This window comes from Lolium perenne, chromosome 6, assembly GCF_019359855.2.
Source record: "Lolium perenne isolate Kyuss_39 chromosome 6, Kyuss_2.0, whole genome shotgun sequence".
NCBI classification, from domain to species: domain Eukaryota; kingdom Viridiplantae; phylum Streptophyta; class Magnoliopsida; order Poales; family Poaceae; genus Lolium; species Lolium perenne.
Genome location: NC_067249.2, coordinates 235222810 through 235249445, shown reverse-complemented (window position 1 = coordinate 235249445; position 26636 = coordinate 235222810). Strand labels below are relative to the sequence as shown.

The following is a 26636-nucleotide window of genomic DNA, read 5'->3' as shown; positions in this document are numbered from 1 at the left end:
TTATCAAAGTTATATCTATGTGTTGTTTATGATCTTGCATGCTCTCCATTACTAGTAGATGCTCTGGCCAAGTAGATGCTTGTAACTCCAAGAGGGAGTATTTATGCTCGATAGTGGGTTCATGCTGCATTGACACACAGGACGGTGTGAGAAAGTTCTAAGGTTGTGTTGTCTGTTGCCACTAGGGATAAAACATTGATGCTATGTCTAAGGATGTAGTTGTTGATTACATTACGCACCATACTTAATGCAATTGTCTGTTGCTTTGCAACTTAATACGGAAGGGGTTCGGATGATAACTTTGAAGGTGGACTTTTTAGGCATAGATGCGGTTGGATGGCGGTCTATGTACTTTGTCGTAATGCCCAATTAAATCTCACTATACTCATCATGATATGTATGTGCATGGTCATGCTCTCTTTATTTGTCAATTGCCCAAGCTGTAATTTGTTCACCCAACATCTTGTTTGTCTTATGGGAGAGACACCTCTAGTGAGCTGTGGACCCGGTCCAATTCTCTTTCTTGAAATACAATCTACTGCAATACTTGTTCCACTGTTTTCTGCAAACAATCATCTTCCACACAATACGGTTAATCCTTTGTTCTGACAAGCCGGTGAGTATATCCTACATAATGGATCAAAAGAAAGCAAGCATGATACAAGTATAAACAAATTACATATAAGCATGCACCAAAACCTTTAAAGATCCAAGAAAGATATACTTTGGACAAAACACCAAAAGAATTAGATAAGGCATAGAGGTGCCACAAAACAAATTTGTTGTCCAAGTTATATCTAAGAAGCAAATCTCAAAAGATTTGTTCAACAAAGTTCAACAAATGAACTAAGAAGAAACCATTGAGCATAAAGGATGAAATAAAGCAAACATGCTCAAGGATTTATCTCATTCAAGCAAATAAATCATGTAAGAAAGAATGAGATAGCAAACTCCCCCAAAGAGCAAGGTTCAAACAAAATAAACCAAACCCTATACACTTTTCACAATGGCACAATGTACCGTAAGGAAAAGGTTTGTCTTCCAAAACAAACACTTGATATGAATCAAGAGAATTTATCAAAAGATTTTTCAAAGGGACAAAGGAAGACACATGGGAGCAACAAGGATTTGTTGGAAATAAAATAAGGCAATAAGAAACAATCCAAGGTGAAGATGATCCAAAAATTCAACCACATACAAGGTTATCAATTGTCAACGACAATGAGTATATTGGAAATAATTTCCGGTGGAGTATTCACAATGTTAGTAAGGATCAACTTCACAATAAAAGGCATAGGATAAGTATATAGAATTGAGCACTATGCACGGATGAAGATTCTTGATAGCTTCAACTAGTCACACAATCACACACGGCAATGATTAGAATAACTTGAAGCAAACGGTGTCCCAAATAAGATATAGAGATATGTATTTGAGGAAAAACCGCACCAAGAATTTCATATTCAAACAAAAGCCCACAAGATGAGTAATAAAATATTTTTATTAGGAATGGAGCTTGTTTGAGCAAACATGCCACCTAGGAACAAGATAATTAAGAGCATCAACTCTAAGTGGCATAACCTCATATGTTCACATTTTCTAGGCTTGTGATATGTACAAAACATATTACTCCCCCATAATGTGATAAAACATTTCTTCTAAATAAGAGGCAACTAAAATTCAACTAGAGATGATTAATGGATATTTAGAATTTGAATTTCTCATGAGTATTGCACACCACATAGTGACTAGATAATCTTGCAATATCAATGCTAAGTGGTGGTACCCATGTACACACATTTTAAAGAAAGAGAGATGCACAAAGCATATCACTCCCCCAAAATGGGATGTTCCATTAATCACTTCAAAGAGAGCCAAATAAGATATCATCAAGGTGCATTAGGCTCAAAACAATACACAAGTATATGGTGAGTCAAACAAACATACTTGAATACACAAGATAAGCAAGTAAGACACAACACATACATACATATATTTGGTACAAAACCAAACATGCAAAGGGGCAAGTAACTTACAATAAACATGAAGAGTTGAAGTATAAGTTACCGCAAGGAGGAACATTGGATTATAAGATATAGACGATAATCCATACGACTTGGCTTGGTCAAAATATAATATATGAAGGTCCCTTAATTCTTCATGAAGTAGCCAAGTCTCCAATGACCTCCACTTGTACCTATTGATCAAGTTTGAGATTGTTGGTCCCCAACCAAGTTGGGTCCAAAGAGGTTAATCACAATAGGCTTGGCAACCCAAATGGTTCTTTTCTTGAAACCACTTTGAGTTCCAACAAACTTGGCAAACACATTGCCATTCTTATCCTTCCCTAGAGAATAATCATCATCAACAATTATAGGGTTAGATAAGGTACCACCTAAGCAAGAAGAAGCAAAGTGCCCCTTCTCCACGACATAAGTAGCAAGTGTTCCCCTTTCTCTTCTTTATTGATTTCTTCTCTTGGGGAACAATATCTTGATTCTTCTTGGGAAGTGGCCTATCTTCAACTTGAGGTCGAGCATGAGCTTGACCTTGACCTTGTGGCCGTTTCCCTTGTTGTTTCTCACTCAAGTGCTTCTTCTTCTTCAATGGGCATGATTTAACATGATGCCCTTCAACCTTGCACTTGAAGCAAACCAACTTGGCCGGATCCTTGACTTTGTCTTGGCCCTTCTTCTTGTTGCTCTTGCTCTTGGACTTGTTCTTGTTATTGGAGTTGAATCCAAGTCCACTCTTGTCATTGGGGGATTGTTGCATACTCAACATCTTGTCAAGTGCGGATTTCCCTTCATGACGCTTTTCCAAGTCTTTCTTCAAAGAAAGAACTTGAGCCTCGAGCTCTTTTATTTCCTCTACATGGTTAGTAGAAATACAAGTACTAGAGGAAGTAGAAGCTTCATTGTTAGAGCAACAAGGCAAATCAAGTAATCCAACACAAGGTGTATCACTAGTTTGACTAGATGGATTACAAGGACTAGCACATGGCAATATAACATTTTGGGTAGAGATTGTGCTAATGTCCATATGAGGCTCACAAGATGTTACCTTAGTGATACTTGCCTCATGAGCTAACTTTAGCCCATCATAGGAAATTAGAAGTTCATCATGAGAGCTTGAGAGCTTTTTATGACTTTCTTCCAATTCCCTATAATTGCTAGTTAGCAACTCAAGTTGAGCCCTTAGCTCAACATTCTCCTTTAAGGTCGATGCTTCACAAGAATTAGAGTTAGTAGCACAAGCATCAACAATAGTTTTCTCATTTTCATGCATATAGGATTCAATTTTTTGTGTAAGCATGAAATTAGCATGCTTCTCATCTTTTAGCTCATGCTTGAGGAGAGTGAATCTCATTTCCTCATTTTCAACATGGGACTCCAACTTCACTATGGTTTCCTTATATTTATTCAAGATATCCATAGAGTGTTCGAGATTAGCACGAGCCTTTTTATTACCATGAAGAGAAGCATATATCGTTGCCATATTATGCACCAAGGTATTATATTCTTCATCATTATCATCATCATCACTCTCATCATTAGAGGAAGTGTTAGGAGTCAAAGTAGGAGATACCTTTGATCCATTTGCCATAAGGCACATGTGCATACCGAGAATGAAGATGAAGATATTCTTGAATCCTCATTTGAAAACATGTCTTGATCCATAGAGTGTTCGGTTTCCTCTACAATGTTAGTCAACAAGCAACTAGAGGAAATAGAAACATTTTGATTATGGGAGCAAGACAAGGCAAACATATCCTCATGAGATCTATGTAAGCAATTTACACATGATATGCAAGGACTATCAACACAAGCATGTAGATTATTTTCAATGCAAGATGTGTTTAAGTCCAAAGAGGAAACATTGCAATGAGATAGAGATGAAGAGTCATCACTATTGAGCACAATATCAACATTGCAATTTCCCTCACCACTCACCATATCGTTACCTTGTGTCTTGCAACACGTTGGTGAAGTGGAAGAAGATGATGACTCATCACGGCCGGAGGTGGAAGCAACTTGGAGCTCTTCATGATGTGAAGAAGAAGAGAGCTCCTCGGAGTCACCACCGACCAAATGAGAAGTGGATCCACCAAACATTTCCTTAAGCTTGATCCACATCTCATGAGACGACTTTCGCTTTATATATATCAAGAACCTACGAAAATCGGGTCTCAAGGAGAATAAAAGCTCATTAGATACTTGAGCTTCAAGATGTAAGTTTTTCTCATCCTTTAAAGATAGATTTTGAGGATCCATCGGAGGAGAAAAACCTACATCTAGAAATTGCTCAATGTTTGGACACAAGGTCAAAGTTTACAAAGCAAGCAATTTCGCCACAAACGATAATTTGTGCCAACAAAGATAATTGTGTCATTGTGCACTAAATTACTAGCCGACATCTTTACTCTCAAGGCGGTGAAGCCTAAAACAAGGAGAGACCTTGCTACGATACCAATTGAAAGATCGAGATGTCGCCTAGAGGGGGGTGTGAGAATAGGCAATTACAAACTCTTGCGGATTTGTCTTGTATGAATGCGGAATTAAACTATCGTTTAGTTTACAAGCACAAACCCTAAATATGCTAAGCTCAACTAAGTGTAACAATAGCAACTAGAGCTAAGCAAGATAGGCACAAGATATATGTAGCACAAGTGATAGCAAGATATATGTACTTCAAGCACGATGGCTATCACAAGGAAAGAGAGCTCGGGTATAGAAATAACCGAGGCACGCGGAGACGAGGATGTATTCCCGTGTTCCCTTGCTTTGCAACAAGGTACGTCACGTTTGGAGGAGTGGAGGTCCCACGAAGGATTCCCCGCGCCACGAAGGCTCACCCTATTCTCCGAACCACACCCACGAAGGATAATGGCCCTTTCCTTATGGTTAGCTTTTCCTCCGCTCGGAGATGGCAAGCTCCACAACCACTTCACAAGCTCCACGAAGGAGAAGCCCGGGCCTCTTCACAATCTTCTTGAAGAGATCACCGGAGCACCAATCACCAAGCCAACTAGGAGGTCACCCTCCAAGAGTAACAAGCTCACGGTCTCTCACTCGAACAAATCGTGGTGGAGAGCTCAACACTATGCAATGATGCAAAGCAAGAACACCGGAGGTGTTCAAGTTCTTCACACTCAAATCCCACCAAAGCAACAAATGCTAGGATGAGATTAGAGAGGAAGAACAAGGGGAAAAGTCAACCAAAGACTCCAAGATCTAGATCCCAAGAGTTTCCCTCACTTAGAGAAGAAATCGATCGGTGGAAGTGTAGATCTAGATCTCCTCTCCCAAATCCTCAAATATGAGCAAGAATGATTGGAGGAATCAAGGGGGAGAGCAAGTTCTTCAAATAGTAGCAATGGAGGAGAGAGAATAGGAAGAACTAATTGCTCAAGGTGGAAGAAGGGTCTATTTATAGCATGGGAGAAAATATAACCGTTGGAGAAAAAACTGTGTGCAAATCGCATAAAAACGCATACGAAAAAGAGCCCGGCCGGTTGCAGGCCGGCCGACCGGCCTGGCAACGAGGAGCCCGGTCGGTGGCCCGGTCGGTCCGGCCAGCCGGGAGCGGCCGGAGGCGCAGGCGGCGGACAGGCTGAGGCCGCGCGGCGAGCGGCCCAGCGAGGGAGCAGCGGCGCGCGGGCGGGCAGGCGGCGGCCCATTACCGCGTGGGCGGCGCGGAGGCAGGCCGCGCGGGGAGGCGGCGGCGTGGGCTGGGGAGGCCGTGTGGGCCGAGTGGCGGTGGCGGCCCCGGGGAGGCGCCGGTCGGACCGGGGTGCGGCCGGGCAGGCCGGTCGTGGGCCGGGCCTGCAGCCGGTCATGGGCCGAGATGCCCTGGATCCGGCCGGATGGCACCGGTGCCGGGCCGGTCTTCGACCGGGTGGGCCGGCGGCTGGGCCGGTCCGGCCGGCTGCCCCATTCCCCTTTTTTCTTTTATTCTTTTCTTTTCTCCTTTTTCCTTTTCCTTTAATAACAATTGCTCCAGAACCCCGAATGACATGAAACCAATTTTGTTGGAAAGGTAACGACGAATAGAACCCCAACAAAAACTGGAAATATGGAGACTCCTCACATAACATTTTTAGATGATTTTAGAGAGGAGTCTCCACCGTCAGAAAGCGGTGAAGACGTCCAAACTCGAAAACGCAATAGAAGATGCATGCGGATTCCGTTTTCGATGAACTTGGGCTTGTTGTAAAGCTAGCAACAAGCACAAGAACCTCACACAGAGAAACACCAAGAAGCAATAAGGATATGCAAAGTATGCAAAGGATTGAGCTCCCTAAGACGATGTGATCAAGTTACTCAGCCGAAAGCCCCTCTTAATAGTGCGGCTATCTATCCTATAATCCGGTCTCCCAACAACCACCTTGAGACCGGTAAAAGGAAAACCTAGCAAGGCCATACCTTTGCCTTGCGCATCCCATGATCTTGATGATAGCTCTTCAAGCTCTTCTCAAGCTGGAATGCCTCAACTTGATCATCGTTGCTTCGTGAAGACTCACAAATGCTCCCCCATACATCATGATGGGAAAGCTCCATTGATGCACATCTTCACATGTCCATTATTACCAAATGGACGGCAAGCTTCAAGCATGTGATCCACTTGAGATGCTCATCTTGAACTTGCACGACTCAACCTTGTATCTTCTCATACTCACTTAAGATAGAGCATGGCTAATATTGAGTTCCACATAAGAACTCCATCTTCATTTCTTCTTGTTGATCATATCACATATTTATCTTCAAACCGATGATCATGATGCCAATACACAAGATATATCTTTATCTTCATGGCATCCATACTTGAATCAACACATGGAGTACAAGTAGTACCTATGGAATATTCCTTCATATAAACTCAATGAAAACATTAGTCCATAGGGGTTGTCATTAATTAACAAAACCACACATAGGGGCAATGTACCCTTACAGAGCGACGCGAAGCTCTATTCTGTGTTGACAGCAAGTGACATTTTGGTCCATGGTGAAGTCAGAAGAAGAGAATATCATTAAGGCCGGATCGGAGGACTAGCTAATGGAGGTTCAAGTCTCCGTTGTTGATGGACTGGCTTGGTGTTCCGGGCCGCAACGGTGGTATGAAAGCGGGGATGTCGGCACATGTGAAGTTCGAGTTCTACCTTTTCGGTGAAAATCCAATGTCTGGTCTTAACTGGTTGTACCTGGCAATGACCTTGTTGGAGGCATTGTTTTGAGAGCGGGGACTATCTTCAGGGTGAAAACCTAAGATCTTTGGTCGGGCGACGACGGTGTTGGTGCACTGTTTCCTTTTTGGAGGCGTCGCTTTTGGAGAGTTTGTATTTCAGGTGTTGTACTAGTGGTGGATGTATTGCTGTTGCTAGGCCTAGAATACTGTAGCGGGATTTTTATTTCTTAGTTTTATTTTCTCTTTTTTGGCTGTGTGCATCAAATGCTGCCACTAGGGTGGGGCGTTGTTGCGAGAGGTTAGGTGTAATTGGTATCTTTCGATATTAATATCTGCCTTTATCGAAAAAAATGCACCCGCGAGCTGAAATGAATATCTATACTAAAATATCTTATTAATCTTTTGCAGATGAAGTATTATGGAAAATATAGCTCTCACCAAGGTACCAACGAACATTAACAGGCGATGAAGCGCATCATCAGTTGTGTGTGAATGAATTGATGTACTATGTGTTTCCTTTCCCTTCCCGATACTTCAGTGTCGCTATCCTACTGCCATGGGAAGAATGCAAAATGATCGAACCATCTACCGGTTCATTGATTTCACGAGGTTTCATTCTCAAAGTCCTCTAGAAACGAGTGATGTGATGATGGAGTACCAGACAATTTCAGATGTGGCAAAATTTATGCGTGACGTCTCATTATGAAAAGTTCAATGTGCCAGTTGACATTTTGTAGCGTTCAGTTGACAGTTTGATTTGCAGTGCAAACAGACCAATGATCACCATTAACGATATGAAATATTTTTTTAAAAAAAGCATAAACTTTTTTTAAAAGGAAGAGACTCGAATCTTCCTTCTTGTTTAGTCCTGACCATCTCAAACCGGGAGGCGTGACCTTTGCCGCTGGGATTCACAGTTGACATTGGATGAGACCCCTCCGTTCCATCCCCCACGCCGCCGCTAGCTGCAGGTCACCGGCCGCCGGAGACCCGTCGTCGCCGATGACCACCCCGGCGCGGCCACGCCCCACGCTTCAAGCGAACCTCCCCCAGGAAGAAACTGCAGCCCCACAGCCGCCGCCTCGCCATTAACGTTGCCGCCGGAGAGGCCGAGGCTGCGCGGGCGTCCGTGGCGGCCAGGGCCACGCCATTGCTCCCCGCAACGCTGGTGGTGCCCGCGCAGTCGCTTGGAAGTATTCCGTTGCCTCGCGAGTTCTTCGAGGTGGACGCGCTCGACCTCGCCCCACGCCTCCTCGGCAAGCTCCTGCGCCGCGACCAAGTCGTCCTCCGCATCACCGAGGTGGTTGTGCTTTTGATTCTTTGGGAGGAGAGATATTTGTACTTGAAAAATGCCTCATTTTGTTTGATCAAGCTTATACACTACTACAGCTAGCATCAGGATCATGTTTTTGTTGCCCATTTTAGCATATTTCTTCCTTTGACAGCTAAATGTACTAGCATCATATTGTGAAATTCTACTAACATACATTCGTTTATTTCAATCAACACCCGAGTTTAGCACCATTTTCATCCTTCTTAAAGTTAGCAAAGTAGTAGTTGGCCAAGTTGTGCCAATTTTAAATTTATTGTTTACATTGGGTTCAGGTGGAGGCTTACAGGCCAAACGATTCCGCGTGCCATGGCCGATTCGGCGCCACGGCAAGAACTGCTCCCATGGTAGGCCGGTGCTTCCTTGCGCTGTCGAGCTTGATGAATGTTAATTGTGAAGTATTTTCAATTTTGATGTTGGCTGAGGTCTTCCCCATTGTCGGGGTGTAGTTTGGACCAGGAGGGCATGCATATGTGTACCTATGCTATGGGCTCCACATGATGCTCAATGTTGTTGCCGACAAAGAGGGTGTCGGGGCTGCTGTTTTGATCCGATCATGTGCTCCAGTTAGCGGTATGCGTTGCTCATTCATTCCATATAGATATATGCCAACAAATACTTTTGTACATGCACAGATGTACTAACACTAACAAGAGAAATATATAAGGATTTGAGGTGATATCTGTGAACCTTGACTGAAATGTGGTGCTTATTTTGTTTTGATTAGAAGATATATTGATTAAAGAGAAATCCCGTTGGAGTCGCCGGCTGGGCCTATGGCTCTTGCTTTGTTCGTTATTCCTGATTTTTTTTCACCGAAGCATTTCTGAATCATGCTTCTTATTTGAGAAACTATACTAATCCGAATTGTAGAGTGTGAGTTCTTGGAAGCATCTGAGTTATATTTAGAATATGTTTAAGTTTACTTTTGCCACCTCGCTGCCAAATGGTGGTAGTTGACGAGAAATAAAATATGTGAGCAAGAGTAGGAGCCGTGGCCATCTATTATCATGTGTTTCCCATTTCCATTGTAACTTGAACTCCATCCTCTATTTGTCCTAACGTTAGAAAATAAATCAAAGAAGTTTCTATCATTAGACAAGTGTAGTAGAACACCATATACAAATCAAGTTACTTTTACATGTTTGCACCATGAAATGGTATTCCTTTGTAGCCAACTGTTAATGCATGTGTTTGTCTGTGCAAGGATAGCCAATTTATCCCCCACTCCTTTCTAAGATCTAGTTTGAGCTGAATGTTGCACTTAATTGCTGTAGGACTAGATATCATTCAGCAGCGTCGAGGCCAACAAACCGAGAAACCAATCCTACTTACAGGACCAGGAAAGGTCTAGACCACTCGACATCAAGGCTTTTATTTTCTGAATGATGGTTGTTCCTACAACACTGTATCATAGCTGTTCTTGCCTTCTTATTCAGGTCGGCCAAGCTCTGGGGCTTTCCACTGATTGGTCGAACCATCCACTATATACCCCGGTACGATTATATATTTCCAGTATTGCCGGAAACTGTCAGTGTCAGATGGTATTGTCTGAAACTGTTAGATGTCTTCGATGCATATTTACCCACCAATTTGTTTTGTGTATCAGGTGGATTGGAAGTACTGGATGGGCCAGAACCAGAGAACATTTTAGTTGGCCCCCGTGTCGGCATCGACTACGCATCATCCGAGCATGTCACAGCGCCGTGGAGGTTCGCGATCGCGGGCACTCCGTGGATCAGTGCTCCAAAAAACACTCTCAGGCCGCGGTGAAGAACTGGATGTGAGGAGAAGGGTGGCCCAGATGCACATAAACTGTACTTGTAACAGATAGAAGAGGGCGCACTGAAACATTTGACAACTATTCAGTTATCGTGCTATTGGAGCATCACTGTCCCTTGTTAACAACACTGCTCGTGTACATATATACCAGAGAACAAGCATTCTCCTCTGATAAATGGAGAGGGGTCAATATCTCCTGATCACGTTTCATTACTGTGAACCTGGAATTTGATACAGATTAAAGAAGAGTTGCTGTATTAAGCATATTTACACGCTTTGTTTTGGTAAACATCCTCGTGTAGCGACAATTGCGGCTCTATTGATCTTCTCTCCTTCTCCTTCTCCTTCCCCACTGGCGTGCGAAGGAGGTGGTGCCTGGTGCGAGGTAGCGATGGCTGCGCCAGGTGCAAGCGACTACAGATGATCCAGCTTCGACACCTCACTATACCAACATATCATACTCCCTCCGTTTTTATTTGCGTTCTAGCTTTTTTCAAAATCAAATTTTCTCAAGTTTGACCAAAAATATTTGGAAAACTATCAACAACCATAATACCGAATGCATATAATATGAAAATATAGCTTATGCTGATTCTAGTACTACAACTTTTACATCGTCCATGTTAATGTTTTTCCTGAATATTTAGTTAAACTTTATAAAGTTTAACTTTGACTACACTTAAAACACAAACAAATTTTGAACGGAGGGAGTATGTCTCCTCTTCATCAGTGTCGTTATTCGACTATAGAAAATCCAGCTTCGATACCTCACTACCAAGTACCAATATATCATATGTCTCCTCCTTCTCGGTATCATCATTGTCCAAAACACAAGGAAATCTTTTTCTCCTTTTTATTACTTCCTCTTTTCTATTAGGACCATATTCATTTTTAGACACCTATTTTAGACGACTTAGATCTAACTAAATCTCAGTCAAGTGGCAGAGCTACCCTGCCGACGACGCCAAGGCCATTGGAGTGGGATTAATTCGAGCGAAAGAAGATGCCATAAAACTAACTGCTGGGCTGGGCTGGGCTGGGCTGGGCCCATTCTTTTTTCGTTCATTAAATCGGAAGGGGCCCAAAAAAGGACAGGGAGGGGGAGAGAATGTCGCCGGCGGCGTGGGCGAGGAAGACGCTCTTAGTCGCCGCCGGCCGCAGATCCGCCCTGCCCTTTCAAAGCCACCGGTAAGTAGCCATCTCTATTTCTAATCCCAATAGTCATACACTCAGTAAGAGAGCTCTGTTGCAGCACCTACTCCGCCGGAGAAAGCGTCGCCGGCGGGCGGAAGAAGAGATCGGTGGGGCGGAGGGTGGTGGCTATCGGGGCCATCAGCCTCGCTGGCGGAGTGGCCCTCAGTGGAATCAACGACCTCGCTATCTTCCATGGATGCACCAGGTCTGCTCCCTGCTGATCTCTTGCAAACCTAGAGTAAATTACAGTTAAGACTAATCGTCATGCTCACTACCTAACCTAGCTACTACCTCCTACAGCACCATTTGCATATGCTGAAGATTCAAGGCTGCCAAGCTTAATTAGTGTTTAGCCAATTCCGAGGAGCTCATCATGCCAATTTCGTTGTGTCACAATTTGTTTCCATCATCATATATACGGACTAAAAACACTAGTTTACTCTTATGTGATCATGTAGCATATGTAGGATGTAGCCAATCCGTTCATTTCCTATTGTTCTATCTGTTCAGTGGATGGACTATCATTTGGTGAATGCAAACTTTTCTAGTTAATAATCCCCGCACATTAAACTCAGCTATCGTGTTGTTCATTATTTTTCTACCAAGAGGATTCCTTCTTTCATGCTTTAGCTATATGTTGTGCCTAATCCACATGAATACCACTATACCAGTGTTGTTTCATTTATTTTTTGCTTTAATTTTGTAGCTCACTAGACTCTGCTACCTTAATCATAATGTTCCGCTGTGTGTTCCCGGTATACCTTTGGACCTTTTCTCTGGATAGACTGTTTAGGATACGTATTATTCCCTTTTGTGATTAGCGCATGATACCTACAAGTGTGAATGTTGCTTACAGGAAGGCGATAGAGACGGCTACTGAGAACCGAGAGGTTGCAGAAGCGATCGGGGCACCTATACTAAGAGGACCATGGTATGATGCTTCAGTTGTTCTGGGCCATCGGCGGAGGTCCGTGTCGTGCACATTCCCCGTAACTGGGCCACAGGGGTCGGGGCTGTTTCAGATCGAGGCCATCCGGAATGGAGGTTAGTACTGCTTTTCCACTTGTTGTCGTGTCGGTTAAACAAGTGAATCATCGGTAGCAAGCACGAGAGCAAGCGATCGAAAAGGAGGAGAAAGAACCACGATAACCGGATGTTGTAGCCTGCTTTCCTGATTGAGATTCACATTTGGAATAAAAGGTCACTAGAGCTCGGGCTGTTGAAATTGGTCCAAGGTAGGGGAAGACATCAGTGGCAGTAGAATTGGCCTTAGCCCTTGTTTTCTACTAACAACTTGAGGCTTTGACCCTGTCATCGATCTCCTACATTCCTCTATTCCTTGCCCCTGACTAGCTTCTCTACACTCACAAAGATGGATCTTATTAGAAAAATGATAGTTGTAGCTTAGTTGCCAAAGGAATTTCGAATGTGGTCTTTATGTTCCTGTTACCCTGGTGTCTCAGTTCTAAAGTAAGGCTTGCTTACATGTGAAACAGGGGATGGCGTGCTCTCGTTTCTGCGGCACCATGACTGGGAGATACGTTCCATGGATGCTCATCTGGAAGTAGCTTCAGATGACGGCGAACTGAAAAAGGTTACCATAAACCTGGTGAGCAGCAGCGATGATCAGAGTAGTGGTGGGCAGTGTGAAGCAGAGGGTTTGAGCTGCTAGGATCACTTCATTTGGGAAAGAAGGAAGAATTTTGAGGTGGCAATAATTAAACATGAATTTCGTGTAATGCAACTTACTACTATCTATAGATAGTATCTCTGCTAGTGAATTGTCTATTCATAGCCTAGCGTAAGGTCGCCCTTACACAGATAACAATATCCAGTTAACCTGTTTTGAACAAGAAAGAAAAATGTATTGTCCAGAAGATTTAGGAGGAGACAGTGCTGGGCGATGGTTTGTACCATTTGCAGCCAGCTGTTTAGTTTGAGGATGGCAAGCATGCATGGTTTCCGGGCAATTGTGTAATACCTGAGCTAATAATCCCCGAATTCCTATACAATCGCAGCAGGAGGTGAGAAATTCAGAGGGAAGGGGTTGAGGGCCGAGCAGATTGATCCACTTGATTTTCCACTGTATGACTAGTTCCGCACCCAATAGAAATAAAAAGCTCGAGAAAGAATGACAATATAGCGACATAAGGCGTTAAAATGTTGAGCCTACAACCAAGCACAAGTCCTTGCCTGTAGCCTCGGGGGCTACTCCCATCGGAAACGCTGTTCGCGTGCCCGATGAAATGATAAAAAGTATAGTGAGCATATTTCGAGTTATACAAATAACTCTACATATACTCCCATCGGGAGGACAAGATAAGTCATCCGTTGACTCAATAAAATGTGCTAGGCTAACCCGTTTGCCCAGAATTTCTTCAGGTGCTACTCTGATGTTCTCCTGAGTCTATCAGTGGCAGCTCTAGATTAGGAATAGCTTTTGCTCCAAGATGTTTTTTTTTTCAATTTACTTACATGGAAAACTGGATGCAATTGAGCACCTTAGGGAGCACCTTGAGGGAACAGCAGTACATATGCTACTTCTCGAATTCTCTTCAACACTCTAAATGGGCCATCGAATTTGGAATGTAGTTTGAGTGATCCTTGGAGACTGAGAGCCTGTAGGGTTGTATCTTCAGATGCAACATATCTCCTTGGGAGTCAGGGTGGGCATAAAAACCGTGAAACCGAAAACCGAACCGAAGCTGAAACCGAACTAACCGAAATCTCGGTTTTTTCCATTAACCGCTATTTTTTCGGTTTCCATTTATACTAACCGAATTAAATTTGGTAGAATTCGGTTTTTAGCCCCACCAACCGAACAAGACCGAATAGACCGAATTGAGTAACCTACCATCAATTTGTGCATAAACCGATCATTCCATAGAAGCCCAATTGCGTTTGATGTTCCAAAAATTGTTCATTCAATGTATGACTTTAGTCTTTGACGTACTAGCTTTTTCTGAATATAGCGTGAAACCTGCATAATAGAACACGTCGCTCGAAGTCTTAGCTACCCCTTTTAATCGCTCACGAGTGATGCACCTGTACCACGAGTGCCGCAGCCTACCAAATAGCATCCCTCCACGATTGGTTCTCATTTGTCGATTTCTTGCGCAGTTGATGCTTTTTCTGTTGATATGTCAATCACTATTTGCTTTCTTCGGTGATGCCTACTATTTGTTCAAGTGAGTAGGTTCATTCGGTTTTAACCGAAAACCGAACCGAATTTGTCGGTTAACCGAATCTTCGGTTTCCTAAATTTTCATGCCAATTTCGGTTACCATTTTTGAAAACCGAATTTGTTCAAAAACCGCAAAAACCAGACCGAAATTTTGGTTAAAACCGAATGCCCACCCTGACTTGGGAGTTCCCTCTCTTTACTCTTGTAATCATATTTCTTGATTCTATCCTGGGCTTTGATCATTTTTTCCTTGATTGTTTGTGTTGCATGTTGCCTATCCTGTAAAATGCCTTGAGCTTCTTCACTTATGTGTCCAAGCAATACAATTTCAATTACTACTTGGAGTGGAGGAAAGCATGCAATGCCTGAAATGGAGTTCCAAAGATGCGTGATTTTGTAAACATTGGTTAACCCTCTCTGTTTGACCGGGTGATAGGATCCATGTGCTCATATTCATTCCTATATCTGCACCTTTTAGCAAGTTCTTGTCATGGAACACTAGTAAAAACCATCTCTCTGCCGAAGACAATGATTGAGGGCGAGCCATGTAATTTGTAAACACGGTCAATGCAAGCTGAGCTACTTGTTTCAGTCTATAGGGATGGCTAGGACTGATAGTGTGTAGGGATGGCTAGGACTGATAACATGGACAATGCAAGCCGGCGCACGTTTGCTTGGCTTCCAAACCGCGTCATAAAATTAAGACCTTATCTGGTGCTGCCGTGCTTAGCTTTGAGGTGCCGACCTTATCTTGGTGGGATAGTCGGTGCCGGCGGTGTCTCGCTTGCGCAGGCAAGAAAACGAGGCCGTGCTCACATCTATCTCGAAGAGAAAAACAGCAGATGAAGATGTCACATGGAGTGCTGAATCCAGGAAGCTTCTCACGACCAGCAAAGACTTGCGGGAATCGGCGAGGCGAACGTGTTGCCAACTTGCTGAGATGCATCGACCGGTGCCCGTCAGAATCGTCATATTCTGTTTCTTCAAGTGGTGCAGTTGTCAGATCTCTAGAAAGAATACAATACGCAGCAGTAGTTGTCTCGTCTTGCTGCTGACCATTTCAAAACAGCATCTCAACCCTCAACTCTCTAGCGCATGCACCACCATTGCCATTGGGTCTCCGATCTGCGGCGACAGGGTCAAATCAGCCGCTCTTCCAAGAAAGATTAACCAGCACCCAGATGAACTGAAACGTGTTCAACGAGTTAAACTGGCACTAGTAGAAATGCTGCTTAATCACGTCTGTCGGTCTGTGTATCGGAGAAAACCACTGCTTCCAGGATGGTGATCCTGCTTGTCGATGCGTAGACGAGACAAGTCCTTATCTGACTGGAGATTAAAGCGGATCGATTCCATATCCACGTCACACTGTCTTCGAAAGGGAGCCTAGTTACCGAACGCCGTCCAAATCTTCTTAGCAGCCTTCAGAATCAGACACGACACATTTCCCGCCAAGTCAGACCGACCCAACATACGCTGTGACGTGCTGACATAGGGACACCATATCAAAAATTTCAAGATCACAAACCAGCCAAAAATTCAGGAGTTGTTCTACAAGCTTAAGCTGCGCCTCCTTCCTGGCAAAGCAACGCGGCCAATCACAGCACTTCGCCCGCTTGCGTGCACGGCGACCGAGAGAAAACTAATCACCCCTTGCAATCGATCAACAGGCGAAAGCTCCCTCTATATAATGAGCAGAGAGTAGGCAAGCAAAGACCAAAACATCGGATCATTGATACACACAGAGCAACCTCATCTGCATTCTGCCACAAGCTCGTTCGCCAGCCAGCCAGCTTCTTCACTCAACCGATATCTCGCTCGCTCGACACCGGAAGACATGGAGGATGCCCTCATGATGTCGCCAGAGCTCCGCGACGTGCTGGCCAAAGTGGTCGCGTTCATCCTCGTGCAGGGGCTCGTCTACCTCATCCTCACCAACTCCTCTGACGTCTTCTCCAAGAACAAGATTCTCAGGTCCCTCAGCTTCCGGACCATGCGCTCCATGAGAGTGCGGCGCCTCCTCGCGCCGCTCTCCGACGTCCCCGTCGGCACCGACGACCTGGGATCCGCGCCGCCGCCTTCTCCGTCGTATCTTTCCAGGTCGTGCTCGTCGCGCCGCGGGGGTGACCGCCAGGACTAGGATAAGAGGTGCCTGCATTGGAGCTAGCGAGTGCTAAAATTAGCTCTGACCGGATGAGTAGCTTTGGTAGTTCCGAACTGTCACTTCCATTGATGATGTTCATTGAGTATTTGTGTTGAATTGGGAGGATGGATCATTTGACCCAATACATCTTGTCTGCTTCAACGATACTGGATTGGTTAGTTCTTCAGAATCTACAGCAAAAACTTTGCCACTTCCATTGATGATGTTCTATTTTTTTTGAAACGCCAGACAAAAGCTTTGCCCGTTTTATTGATTAGGACGAAAGATGTCCGATTAATTACGAAAAACCAAGCGAAAACCAAATTTCATTAATGACCAATAAAACAAGGGTTGCGTTGTTAATTACAAAAGGCGAAAACTAAGAGTCGTGTGCCTCCGCGGTGGCTTCATAGGCATGCTGGCCCGGCCGAAACCCAGCTAGAATTGGTGTGCATGCCGATGCGTCCGGTCTGTAAAATAGCGTGTTGTGTTGTATATAGTTTTGGTTATGGACTCTCCTATATCTCCGTGTATAGTTTGGAGAGGATTTGGGAAGTCCTAACCAAACGATCTTACCTTGTAAATTGTCGGTGCGTTTGGCACCTATATTAACACGTACGCGGCCTGAGGCAAAGGGTACGCTTAACCCTAGCAGTTTTCATATGGTATCAGAGCCATCTTCTTCCTAAAAACACATCTACAATCTGGTCGTGATCCATGGCGGCGTCGTCAAGCTCTCTCGCCGGCAACTCCCTTAGCCGTGATGTGTCAGAGAAGCTCACGCCGGACAACTTCCTGGTATGGAAGGCTGTGGTTCTACCTGCGGTTCGCGGTGCTCGTCTGTTTGGGTACCTCGATGGATCTGTCAAAGCACCACCGGAGAAGATCATCGTTGAGAAGCTCATCAATGGGAAGACGGTGGAAGAAGAGGAAGAGAACGCCCTTTATGCGGCGTGGATAGAGAAGGATCAGCAGGTTCTGGCCTATCTCCTCAACTCAATTTCTCGAGAAGTGTTGATACAGCTTACTGAACATCAGACAGCACATGAGACCTGGAAGGCGATCCATGTAATGTTTGCCTCGCAATCTCGCGCACGAGTTCAAAATCTCCGTCGACAGTTGAACGAGCTGAAGAAGAGGGAGATGAGCGCACCAGTATACATCGGCAAGTTAAAGGCTATTGTTGATGAACTGGCTATGGCCGGGAAAAAGCTGGATGACGATGATGTCATCGATGCAGTTGTTCATGGACTGGATGCGGAGTATAATCCGCTTGTAGAGGCGATCAACGCCCGAATTGCATCTACTGGAATCAGTCTAAGTGAGGTCTACTCCATGTTGCTCTCGACAGAAGCCCTGATTGCATCGCAGAACGAGGACGGTGGTACTGGCTTCTCTGCTAACCTGGCCTCCAGTGGTGGTGGCAGCGGTGGCTCTGGTCACCGAGGCGGATATGGAGGAAATCGTGGAGGCTACGGCTCTGATCGCGGTGGCTACAACAATTACAATCACTACAACAATCGTGGTGGCTATCAGGGCTACGGTGGTGGTCGCGATGGACAAAGGGGGCGTGGAGGTTACAATGGAGGAGGAAACAACTCGCATCAGCAGCAAGACAATCGCCCCAGGTATACTGGTCCGCCGTGTCAGATCTGTAGCAAGCTTTGGTCATCCGGCCTACAAGTGCTTTAAAAGGTTCAATAGAAACTTTGTCACACCCGAGCCACAAGTAAATGCTGCAACGACCGGCTCGCATGGAGGAGACCCACAACTGGTACATTGACACGAGCGCATGGCCCAGTCATATCACGGGGGAGCTTGAGAAACTAGCTGTCCGTGACCGCTACAATGGCAATGAACAAGTCCACACAGCTAGTGGACAAGGTATGGCAATTCAACATATTGGTCATGCAACTTTTCATACTCATGATCGTCCCATACATCTTAAAAATGTTTTACATGTTCCGCAAGCAACTAAGAGTCTTATCTCTGCATCCAAACTTGTCTCTGATAATGATTCCTATGTCGAAATTCACCCTCGTTTCTTTGCTATTAAGGATCAAGCTTCGGGGAGAACTCTTCTTCACGGCGCGAGTAGGAATGGCCTCTACCCTCTTCATGATGCATCTCCACCAAATACCAAACAAGTTCTTAGCACAAGTGCTTCATCCGCTCGGTGGCATGCACGCCTTGGTCATCCTTCTTCGGCTATAGTTCAGCAAATCCTTAGTAGCAATAATATTCCATGTTCCAGTAAACATGATGAGTCAGTTTGTGATGCGTGTCAAAAAGGCAAGATGCATCAATTGCCTTATCCTAGATCTTCTAGTGTGTCTAGTGCTCCTTTGGAGCTTATTTTCTCAGATGTTTGGGGTCCTGCTCCTATTTTTGTTGGTCGCTATAAGTACTATGTGAGTTTTATTGATGATTTCAGCAAATTTACATGGATTTACTTGCTCAAAAATAAGTCTGATGTGTTTCAGAAATTTCGAGAGTTTCAACAACATGTGGAACGTCTTTTTGATCGAAAAATTCTAGCTCTACAATCTGATTGGGGTGGAGAGTATCAAAAACTCAACTCCTTTTTCTCCCGGATTGGGATTTCCCATCACGTGTCTTGCCCTTATGCCCATCAGCAAAATGGGTCTGCGGAGCGCAAACATCGTCACATAGTAGAGGTTGGTCTTTGCCTCCTAGCTCATGCGTCTATGCCTCTTAAATACTGGGACGAGGCTTTCCTTACTGCTGTCTACCTTATCAATCGTCTGCCTAGTAAAGTTATTCAACACAAGACACCCTCTGAAATCTTGTTTAAAACAACCCCAGACTACTCTTTTCTTCGTACTTTTGGATGTGCTGTCTGGCCAAATCTTCGTCCCTATAATCAACACAAACTTCAGTTCCGTTCCAAACAGTGTGCCTTCCTTGGTTATAGTGGCCTTCACAAAGGTTACAAATGCTTAGATATCTCCACTGGTCGTCTGTATATCTCTCGTGATGTCACCTTTGATGAGTCTGTTTTCCCTTTTTCCCAGCTTCGCCCAAATGCAGGAGCCTTGCTTAAGGCTGAACTTCTCCTTTTGCCCTCTGTTTTGCGCAACCCCTCAATTTTGGATCAGGAGAATGAACTGCGGCATGATCATATGTCTGTTTCTGCTAATTTTTCTCTTGATGACAGTATGCAGGAGGTTTCTGTTGCAGGAAATCCGGGCCGCAATCCCGGAGTAGATGCACCTGAACATTCTCTGGAGATTCCGACTGGATCAGCGTCGGGATCCGTGCCCTCGCAGTCTGAACCACACGACTCCGCGTCGTCGGGTGTGCCCTCCTCTCCAAGCCAGCCACGTGGTGCCTCCTCCACCGTGGGTTCGCCCGCGCCAGGGTCCCCGCTCCTCTCCCGTGCGGAGGTGGCCGACAGTCCGTCGTCTAGCGCCAGTTCCCGCCCAGCTGAGGATCCCGAGGCTGGCCTGTCCTCTGCTGCTCCCGATCCCGAGAGATCTTTGCAGCTGGGATCTTCTGTGCCTCCTCCGTCTACAGCAGTTTCTGTGCCTGTACAACGAGTTCGTACACGTTCTCAGAGTGGTATTGTTCAACCGAAAGCACTCCCTGATGGTTTTATTCGCTGGAGTAATTTTTGTGCCTCGGTGAACTTTGAAAATCTTCAAGAGGCACTTAGTCATTCTCAGTGGAAGGCAGCCATGGATGAGGAGTTTTCTGCACTTATGCACAATAATACTTGGCACTTGGTTCCACCTCCGTCTGGCAGTAATGTTATTGACTGCAAATGGATCTATAAAGTTAAGCACCATGCTGATGGGTCTCTTGATCGTTACAAAGCACGTTTGGTTGCTAAGGGTTTTAAACAGCGCTATGGGATTGACTATGAAGACACTTTCAGTCCTGTTGTTAAGGCTGCTACTATTCGTCTCATTTTGTCATTTCTTTGTTTCTCAAAATTGGGTCATGCACCAGTTAGATGTGAAGAATGCGTTCCTTCATGGCGTTCTGGAAGAAGAGGTCTTTATGAGGCAACCTCCTGGTTATGCGAGTTCTGAACATCCTGACTATGTGTGCAAACTTGATAAAGCACTCTATGGACTTAAGCAAGCTCCTCGTGCATGGTACTCTCGATTGTCCTCTAAGCTTCATGCTCTTGGTTTTAAGGCTTCTAGAGCTGATATCTCATTATTCTTTTATCACAAGCATGGAGTTACAGTATTTATGCTGGTTTATGTGGATGATATTATTGTTGTCAGTTCCTCTAGTGCTGCTGTCACAGCTCTTCTTCATGATCTGCGCATGGACTTTGCTCTCAAGGATCTTGGATCTCTTCACTATTTTCTTGGCATTGCAGTTAAGCATTTGCCTAATGGTGTCTTGTTGACTCAAGAACAATATATTTCGGATATTTTGCAGCGTGTTGGCATGGGGGAGTGTAAGGCTGTTACCACCCCGCTTTCTACATCCGAAAAACTGTCTATAACTGAAGGTGATCCTCTTACTGCTGAAGATGCAACTCGGTATCGAAGTATAGTAGGTGCTCTTCAATATGTGACTTTAACTTGCCCAGATATCTCCTTTTCTGTTAAGGTGTGTCAGTTTCTACATGCTCCTACATCTCTTCATTGGGCAGCTGTGAAAAGGATACTTCGATATTTAAAGCACACTATGTCTCTTGGACTGAAACTTGTTAAGTCAGAGTCCACATTAGTGAGTGCTTTTTCAGATGCAGACTGGGCAGGTTGCACAGATGACAGGAGATCTACTGGAGGTTTTGCTGTTTTCTTTGGTGGTAATCTTATATCTTGGAGTGCTCGAAAGCAAGCTACAGTGTCCAGGTCAAGTACTGAAGCTGAGTACAAATCCTTGGCAGATGCAACTGCTGAAGTAATATGGGTACAGGTCTTGTTGACAGAATTGGGAATAAGACATCCAAAGGCAGCATCGTTGTGGTGTGATAATCTGGGAGCTACATACTTATCAGCTAATCCAGTGTTCCATGCTAGGACAAAGCATATAGAGGTAGACTATCACTTTGTTCGAGAAAGAGTTGCTAATAAGCAATTGAATATTAGGTTTATTCCTACGGGTGATCAAGTTGCTGATGGATTCACCAAGCCATTGTCAGTTCGACAGTTAGAGGCATTTCGTAACAATCTCAACTTAGATAAGTTTAGATTGAGGGAGGGTGTAAAATAGCGTGTTGTGTTGTATATAGTTTTGGTTATGGACTCTCCTATATCTCCGTGTATAGTTTGGAGAGGATTTGGGAAGTCCTAACCAAACGATCTTACCTTGTAAATTGTCGGTGCGTTTGGCACCTATATTAACACGTACGCGGCCTGAGGCAAAGGGTATGCTTAACCCTAGCAGTTTTCATACGGTCAACTACCGTCTTTGGCAGTAGTCGTAGTTCCCTCGAAATTTTGGCAAAAGAGACGACCTGCCCCAACGAATTAGCAAAAAAGACCACCTATAAATTAAATTAACAAAAAAACCACTTCTTACTGGCGGTAGTGCCCCAGCTGACACGTGGAGACGTGCTGCCGGAATAGATGGCTGCAGGGGTTGTCGTCGCCAGGCGTGGCGGCACGTTTGCCGGCCAGCGCCAGCCGTCAGTCGTTGTAGGCTTGGCGGCAGGATCATCATCCCTATCTGGTCCATTTGTGTTACATGGCAATCCATATAAATAACATCAATGAGTTTTAGTTTAATTTGAGCCGCCTATTTTGCTTAGGTATCTCCAACAGGGAGACGGAAACGGATGCGTCCACGCGGGCTGTAAATGCGTATGTATCATGTTTCAGCGGCCCGACGCATAGTGTTTGGACAATCCACGTAGACCCAAACACGGCTTAAATATGCGGTACATTTGCGTCTGCGCGGATAGAGCGGTCGTCTGCATGCTTCTCGCATGGGCGCCTGGCAGCGACACAGATGTTTCGTCTTCAACGCGGCATGACTTACGGGTGGCGCGCTGCAACTTTTCAGGGCCACGTTAATAGCGCGCCTCGGCTTCCACGCGCGTGCGCTGGTGGGCGGTGGCGTAGTGGCAGGCCATTGAAGGCGAGATGGCGTCCGAGCCTTTAAAGGTCGGCTGGTGGCGCCCAATTTCTCGAGCACAACATTGTCACAGTCCGCCATATCCACCCGACCGACGCCATGGGGAAGAAATCTTGGCCGTTCCGCAAAACCGAGAAAGACCACGAGGATAGCGGCTCGCGGTCCGGCAAGAAGCCGCGGGTTGGGAGGCACGTCCGCATCGAGTTAGCGCGCCGCCTCTGGGCGGGGGGGGGGGGGGGCGGAAACCGGTCGGTGCCATGGTCGGATGCTAACTTGCCAGGAGGAGGCTGGTACCTAAACTCCAGGCGCTTGTCGGTCCCCCCGTGCCACGCGAGGGTCGAGAGCGCCATGACGATGTGCGCCGCCGCCGAGCCATCTTGCCGGCCGATCTCCGAGAAGACCCAGCCGCCGAACATTAGCTAGGAGGAGGCCATTGCCATGGCACTGGCCAATAGCGAGCTCGAAGGAGCAGGAGTCAGCGCGCGGGCATTGGAACGTGTTGTCGTGGCCAGAGGATTCGCCGGCCTCCCCTGCGCGAGTGCCGACTCGCGAAGCTGGATGGCGAGCCCGTCCCACATAGCGAGCTCGTTGAGCTCGCTTTTGGCCAGTACCATGGAAATGGCCTCCTCCTCGGTAATGTCGGGCGGCGCGCGTCGAACTCTCACGTCCCGAAGGAGATCCAGTTGTAGGAGTGGAGCGCGTACGCCGGATCTTCTCGGAGACCGGCCGGCAAGATGGCTCGGCGGCGGCGCATGTCATCACGACGCTCTCGGCCCTCGCGTGGCACGGGGGGGGGGGGGAGGGGGGACGTCACACGCCTGGAGTTGAGGTACCAGGCCCCTCCAGGCAGGTTAGCGTTCGACCATGGCACCGATCGGTTTTCCTCCCAGAGGCGGCGCGGGAAATCGATGCGGACGTACCGCCCGACCCGCGGCTTTTTGCCTGACCGCGAGCACGACCGTTTGCGTCGATCCGTTGGAGATGCACAAAGCAAAATAGGCGGCTCAAATAAAACCAGGTAGGGATCATGAAGATGATCCTGCCTGCAGGTGGCCTTGACGACACAAACGGGGCGGCAGGTCCCACACCGTTTAACGGCGACTGACAGCTGGCGCTGGCCCGTAAACGTGCCGCCACGCCTTGCGACGACAACCCCTGCCGTCATCTACTTCGGCGGCACGTCTCCACATGTCAGCTGGGGGCGCTGCCGTCACTGAGAAGGTGGTTCTTTTTGTCAATTTAATTCGTAGGTGGTCTTTTTTGCCAATTCGTTGGGGTAGGTGGTCTCTTTTGCCAAAATTTCTAGTCCCCTCCCATGCTTCCACGGTATTGCTAGCCCATATTTAAGCTACTTTTGCCCCTACTTCGAACGCACGGCCCCAAACCTCCCTAGTTCTTTGTAGATTCATTCGCCGAGATGGTCTCTTTTCTGCAGATGCTCCACATGTTCCAGGCCTACCGCGGCGACCACAAAGGTGCCAATTTCAAGTTCCTCCACGTTTTCTTAAGGATTGAAACGTGTGAGAAGTGGAAAAAGACTCGCCTGACCCTAGCCAAGACCAAGGACGACGTGTACAAGCCGGACTCCCGTTGCCCCGGCGTCCGAGGGCAGGCCAGAGCAATCCAAGGGTGGCGAAAAGCCATGGGACCTCCTGGCGAGCGGTTGCAGGCTTCAATCGACGCGTGCATAGCAGACGCCAGAGCCCATGGCGAGCAGAGGCAGGTGAAGGCCGACGAGAGGTGGAAGCTGCATTTTCAAAAGAATGACGTGAAGATCGAGTTGCTCAAGAGCACCGCCACTGCGACTAAGAAGAACACAGATCTACAGTTTCTTCTGGGAGAAAACACGGCGGCCGTAAGTAGCGCTGGTGTGAACACCGAAACGCTATCGTCGCCCGCGCTGGGAGGCAAAGGGCTGGAGATGCTCTTATCTTGGCGAGACAGTCGGTGCTGGCGGTGTTTCGCTTGTGCTGGCAAGAAAACGAGGCCGTGCTCACATCTGGAAAAATAAAAAGCAAATGAAGACGGCACATGGAGTGCTGGTTGAATCCAGGAAGCTTGCAAAGACTTCCGGGAATCGGCAAGGCGAACCTGTTGCCAAGTTGCTGAGATGCATCGACCGGTTCGGCGGTGCCCGTCAGGATCGTAATATTCTGTTTCTTCAAGTGGTGCAGTCAGATCTCCTAGAAAGAATACAATACGCAGCAGTAGTCGTCGTGTCTTGCTACGGACCGATTTAAAACCTCATCTCATCTCAACTCTCAAGCGTGTGCACCACCATTGCTATTGGGTCTCCGATCTGCGGCGACAAGGTCAAATCAGCCGCTCTTCCAAGAAAGATTAACCAGCCATGCCTTGCTCCCGGATGAATTGAAACATGTTCAACGAGTTAAACTGGCACTAGTAGAAATGCTGCTTAATCACGCCTGTCGGTCTGTGTGTCGGAGTAAACCACTGCTTCCAGGATGGTGATATTGCTTCTCGATGCGTCGACGAGACAAGTCCTTATCTGGCCGGAGAATCGGATCGATTCCACGTCACCGGCACTGTTTAACAGCCGTTCACTGTCTTTGAAAAGGAGCCTAGTTACCTAACCCCAGCCGTCCAAATCTTCTTAGCAGCCTTCAGAATCAGACACGACACATGTCCCGCCAAGTCAGACTGATCCAACATACGCTGTGACGTGCTAACACAGCGACACCACATCAAGAATTTCAAGATCCCAAACCAGCAGCTTGTTCTACAAGCTTAAGCTGCTCCTCCTTCCTGGCAAAGCAACGCCGCCAATCACAGCACTTCGCCCGCTTGCGTGCACGACGACCCAGAGAAAACTAATCGCACCTCGCAATCGATCAACAGGCCCAAGCAGCCAAGCTCCCTCTATATAAAGAGCAGAGAGTAGGCAAGCGAAGACCCAACATCTAATCATTGATACACACTAGCAGAGAGTTCGCCAGCCAGCCAACTTATTCAGCCGATCTCTCGCTCGCTCGCCGCCGGAAGCCATGGAGGACGCCCTCATGATCTCGCCGGAGCTCAGGGACGTGCTGGCCAAGGTGGCCGCGTTCCTGCTCGTCCAGGGGCTGGTCTACCTCATCCTCACCAACTCCTCCGACGTCTTCTCCAAGAACAAGATCCTCAGGTCCCTCAGCTTCAGGACCATGCGCTCCATGAGCGTGCGCCGCCTCCTCGCGCCGCTCTCCGACGTACCCGTCGGCACCGACGACCTGGGCTCCGAGCCGCCTTCGCCGTCGTATTTTTCGAGGTCGTGGTCGTCGCGCCGCGGGGGTATGCGCGAGGACTAGGATAGGACGTCCCTGGAGCGGGTGCTAAAGTTAGTTCTGACGGATGAGTAGTTCTGGACAGTCATGGGATTGCTATTTGGGGTTTGAGATTTCAGAATGATATCTGAACTCTCGCGTAAATTAGAGTAGGTTGGTCTTGTAAATATGTTCATTGAGTATTTGAGCTGAATTGATTATTTGAACCAATACAAATTGTCTGCTTTAGCGATTGTGGATTGGTTAGTTCTTCAAGATTTGAGGCAAAAGCTTTGCTGGTTCCATTGATGATCAATAAAATGAGGGTTGCATGGTTAATTACAAAAGAAAACGGGTGAAAGATAGGAATGGTGTGCCTCCGCGAGGGCTTTATGGGCCTGTTGGGCATGTTGGGTCCAGTCGGATCCAATTAGGACTGGTGTGGCTGCAGCTACTTTCGGTGGACTACCGTCTTTGGCGGTGGAGGTAGTCCCC

The 26636-nt window shown here is 46.4% G+C and overlaps 4 protein-coding genes across 4 annotated transcripts; all 4 read left to right on the top strand.

Annotated features, from left to right (window-relative positions):
* Positions 1 to 8200: 8200 nt before the first annotated feature.
* LOC127306033 (DNA-3-methyladenine glycosylase-like) lies at positions 8201 to 10288 on the top strand (the record flags this gene model as incomplete). Its single annotated transcript, XM_071822455.1, has 6 exons — positions 8201 to 8485; positions 8791 to 8862; positions 8965 to 9088; positions 9793 to 9863; positions 9955 to 10030; positions 10125 to 10288. Coding segments are annotated over 6 exons (792 nt in total), but the record flags the coding sequence as incomplete, so codon positions are not given.
* Positions 10289 to 11360: 1072 nt separating this feature from the next.
* Positions 11361 to 13461, top strand: LOC139829775 (uncharacterized). The gene is made up of 4 exons (XM_051336634.2): positions 11361 to 11485; positions 11550 to 11696; positions 12348 to 12535; positions 12988 to 13461. The coding sequence occupies exons 1-4, from the start codon at positions 11406 to 11408 to the stop codon at positions 13161 to 13163; spliced, it is 591 nt and encodes a 196-aa protein (XP_051192594.1). The 5' UTR covers positions 11361 to 11405; the 3' UTR covers positions 13164 to 13461.
* Positions 13462 to 16212: 2751 nt separating this feature from the next.
* On the top strand, positions 16213 to 17008 carry LOC127306038 (uncharacterized). The gene has a single exon (XM_051336639.2). It carries the CDS (start codon positions 16513 to 16515, stop codon positions 16813 to 16815), a length of 303 nt encoding a protein of 100 aa, XP_051192599.1. The 5' UTR covers positions 16213 to 16512; the 3' UTR covers positions 16816 to 17008.
* An 8698-nt stretch (positions 17009 to 25706) lies between these two features.
* On the top strand, positions 25707 to 26417 carry LOC127306039 (uncharacterized). Its single transcript, XM_051336640.2, has one exon. The coding sequence runs from the start codon at positions 25887 to 25889 to the stop codon at positions 26184 to 26186; it is 300 nt and encodes a 99-aa protein (XP_051192600.1). The 5' UTR covers positions 25707 to 25886; the 3' UTR covers positions 26187 to 26417.
* Positions 26418 to 26636: the final 219 nt, after the last annotated feature.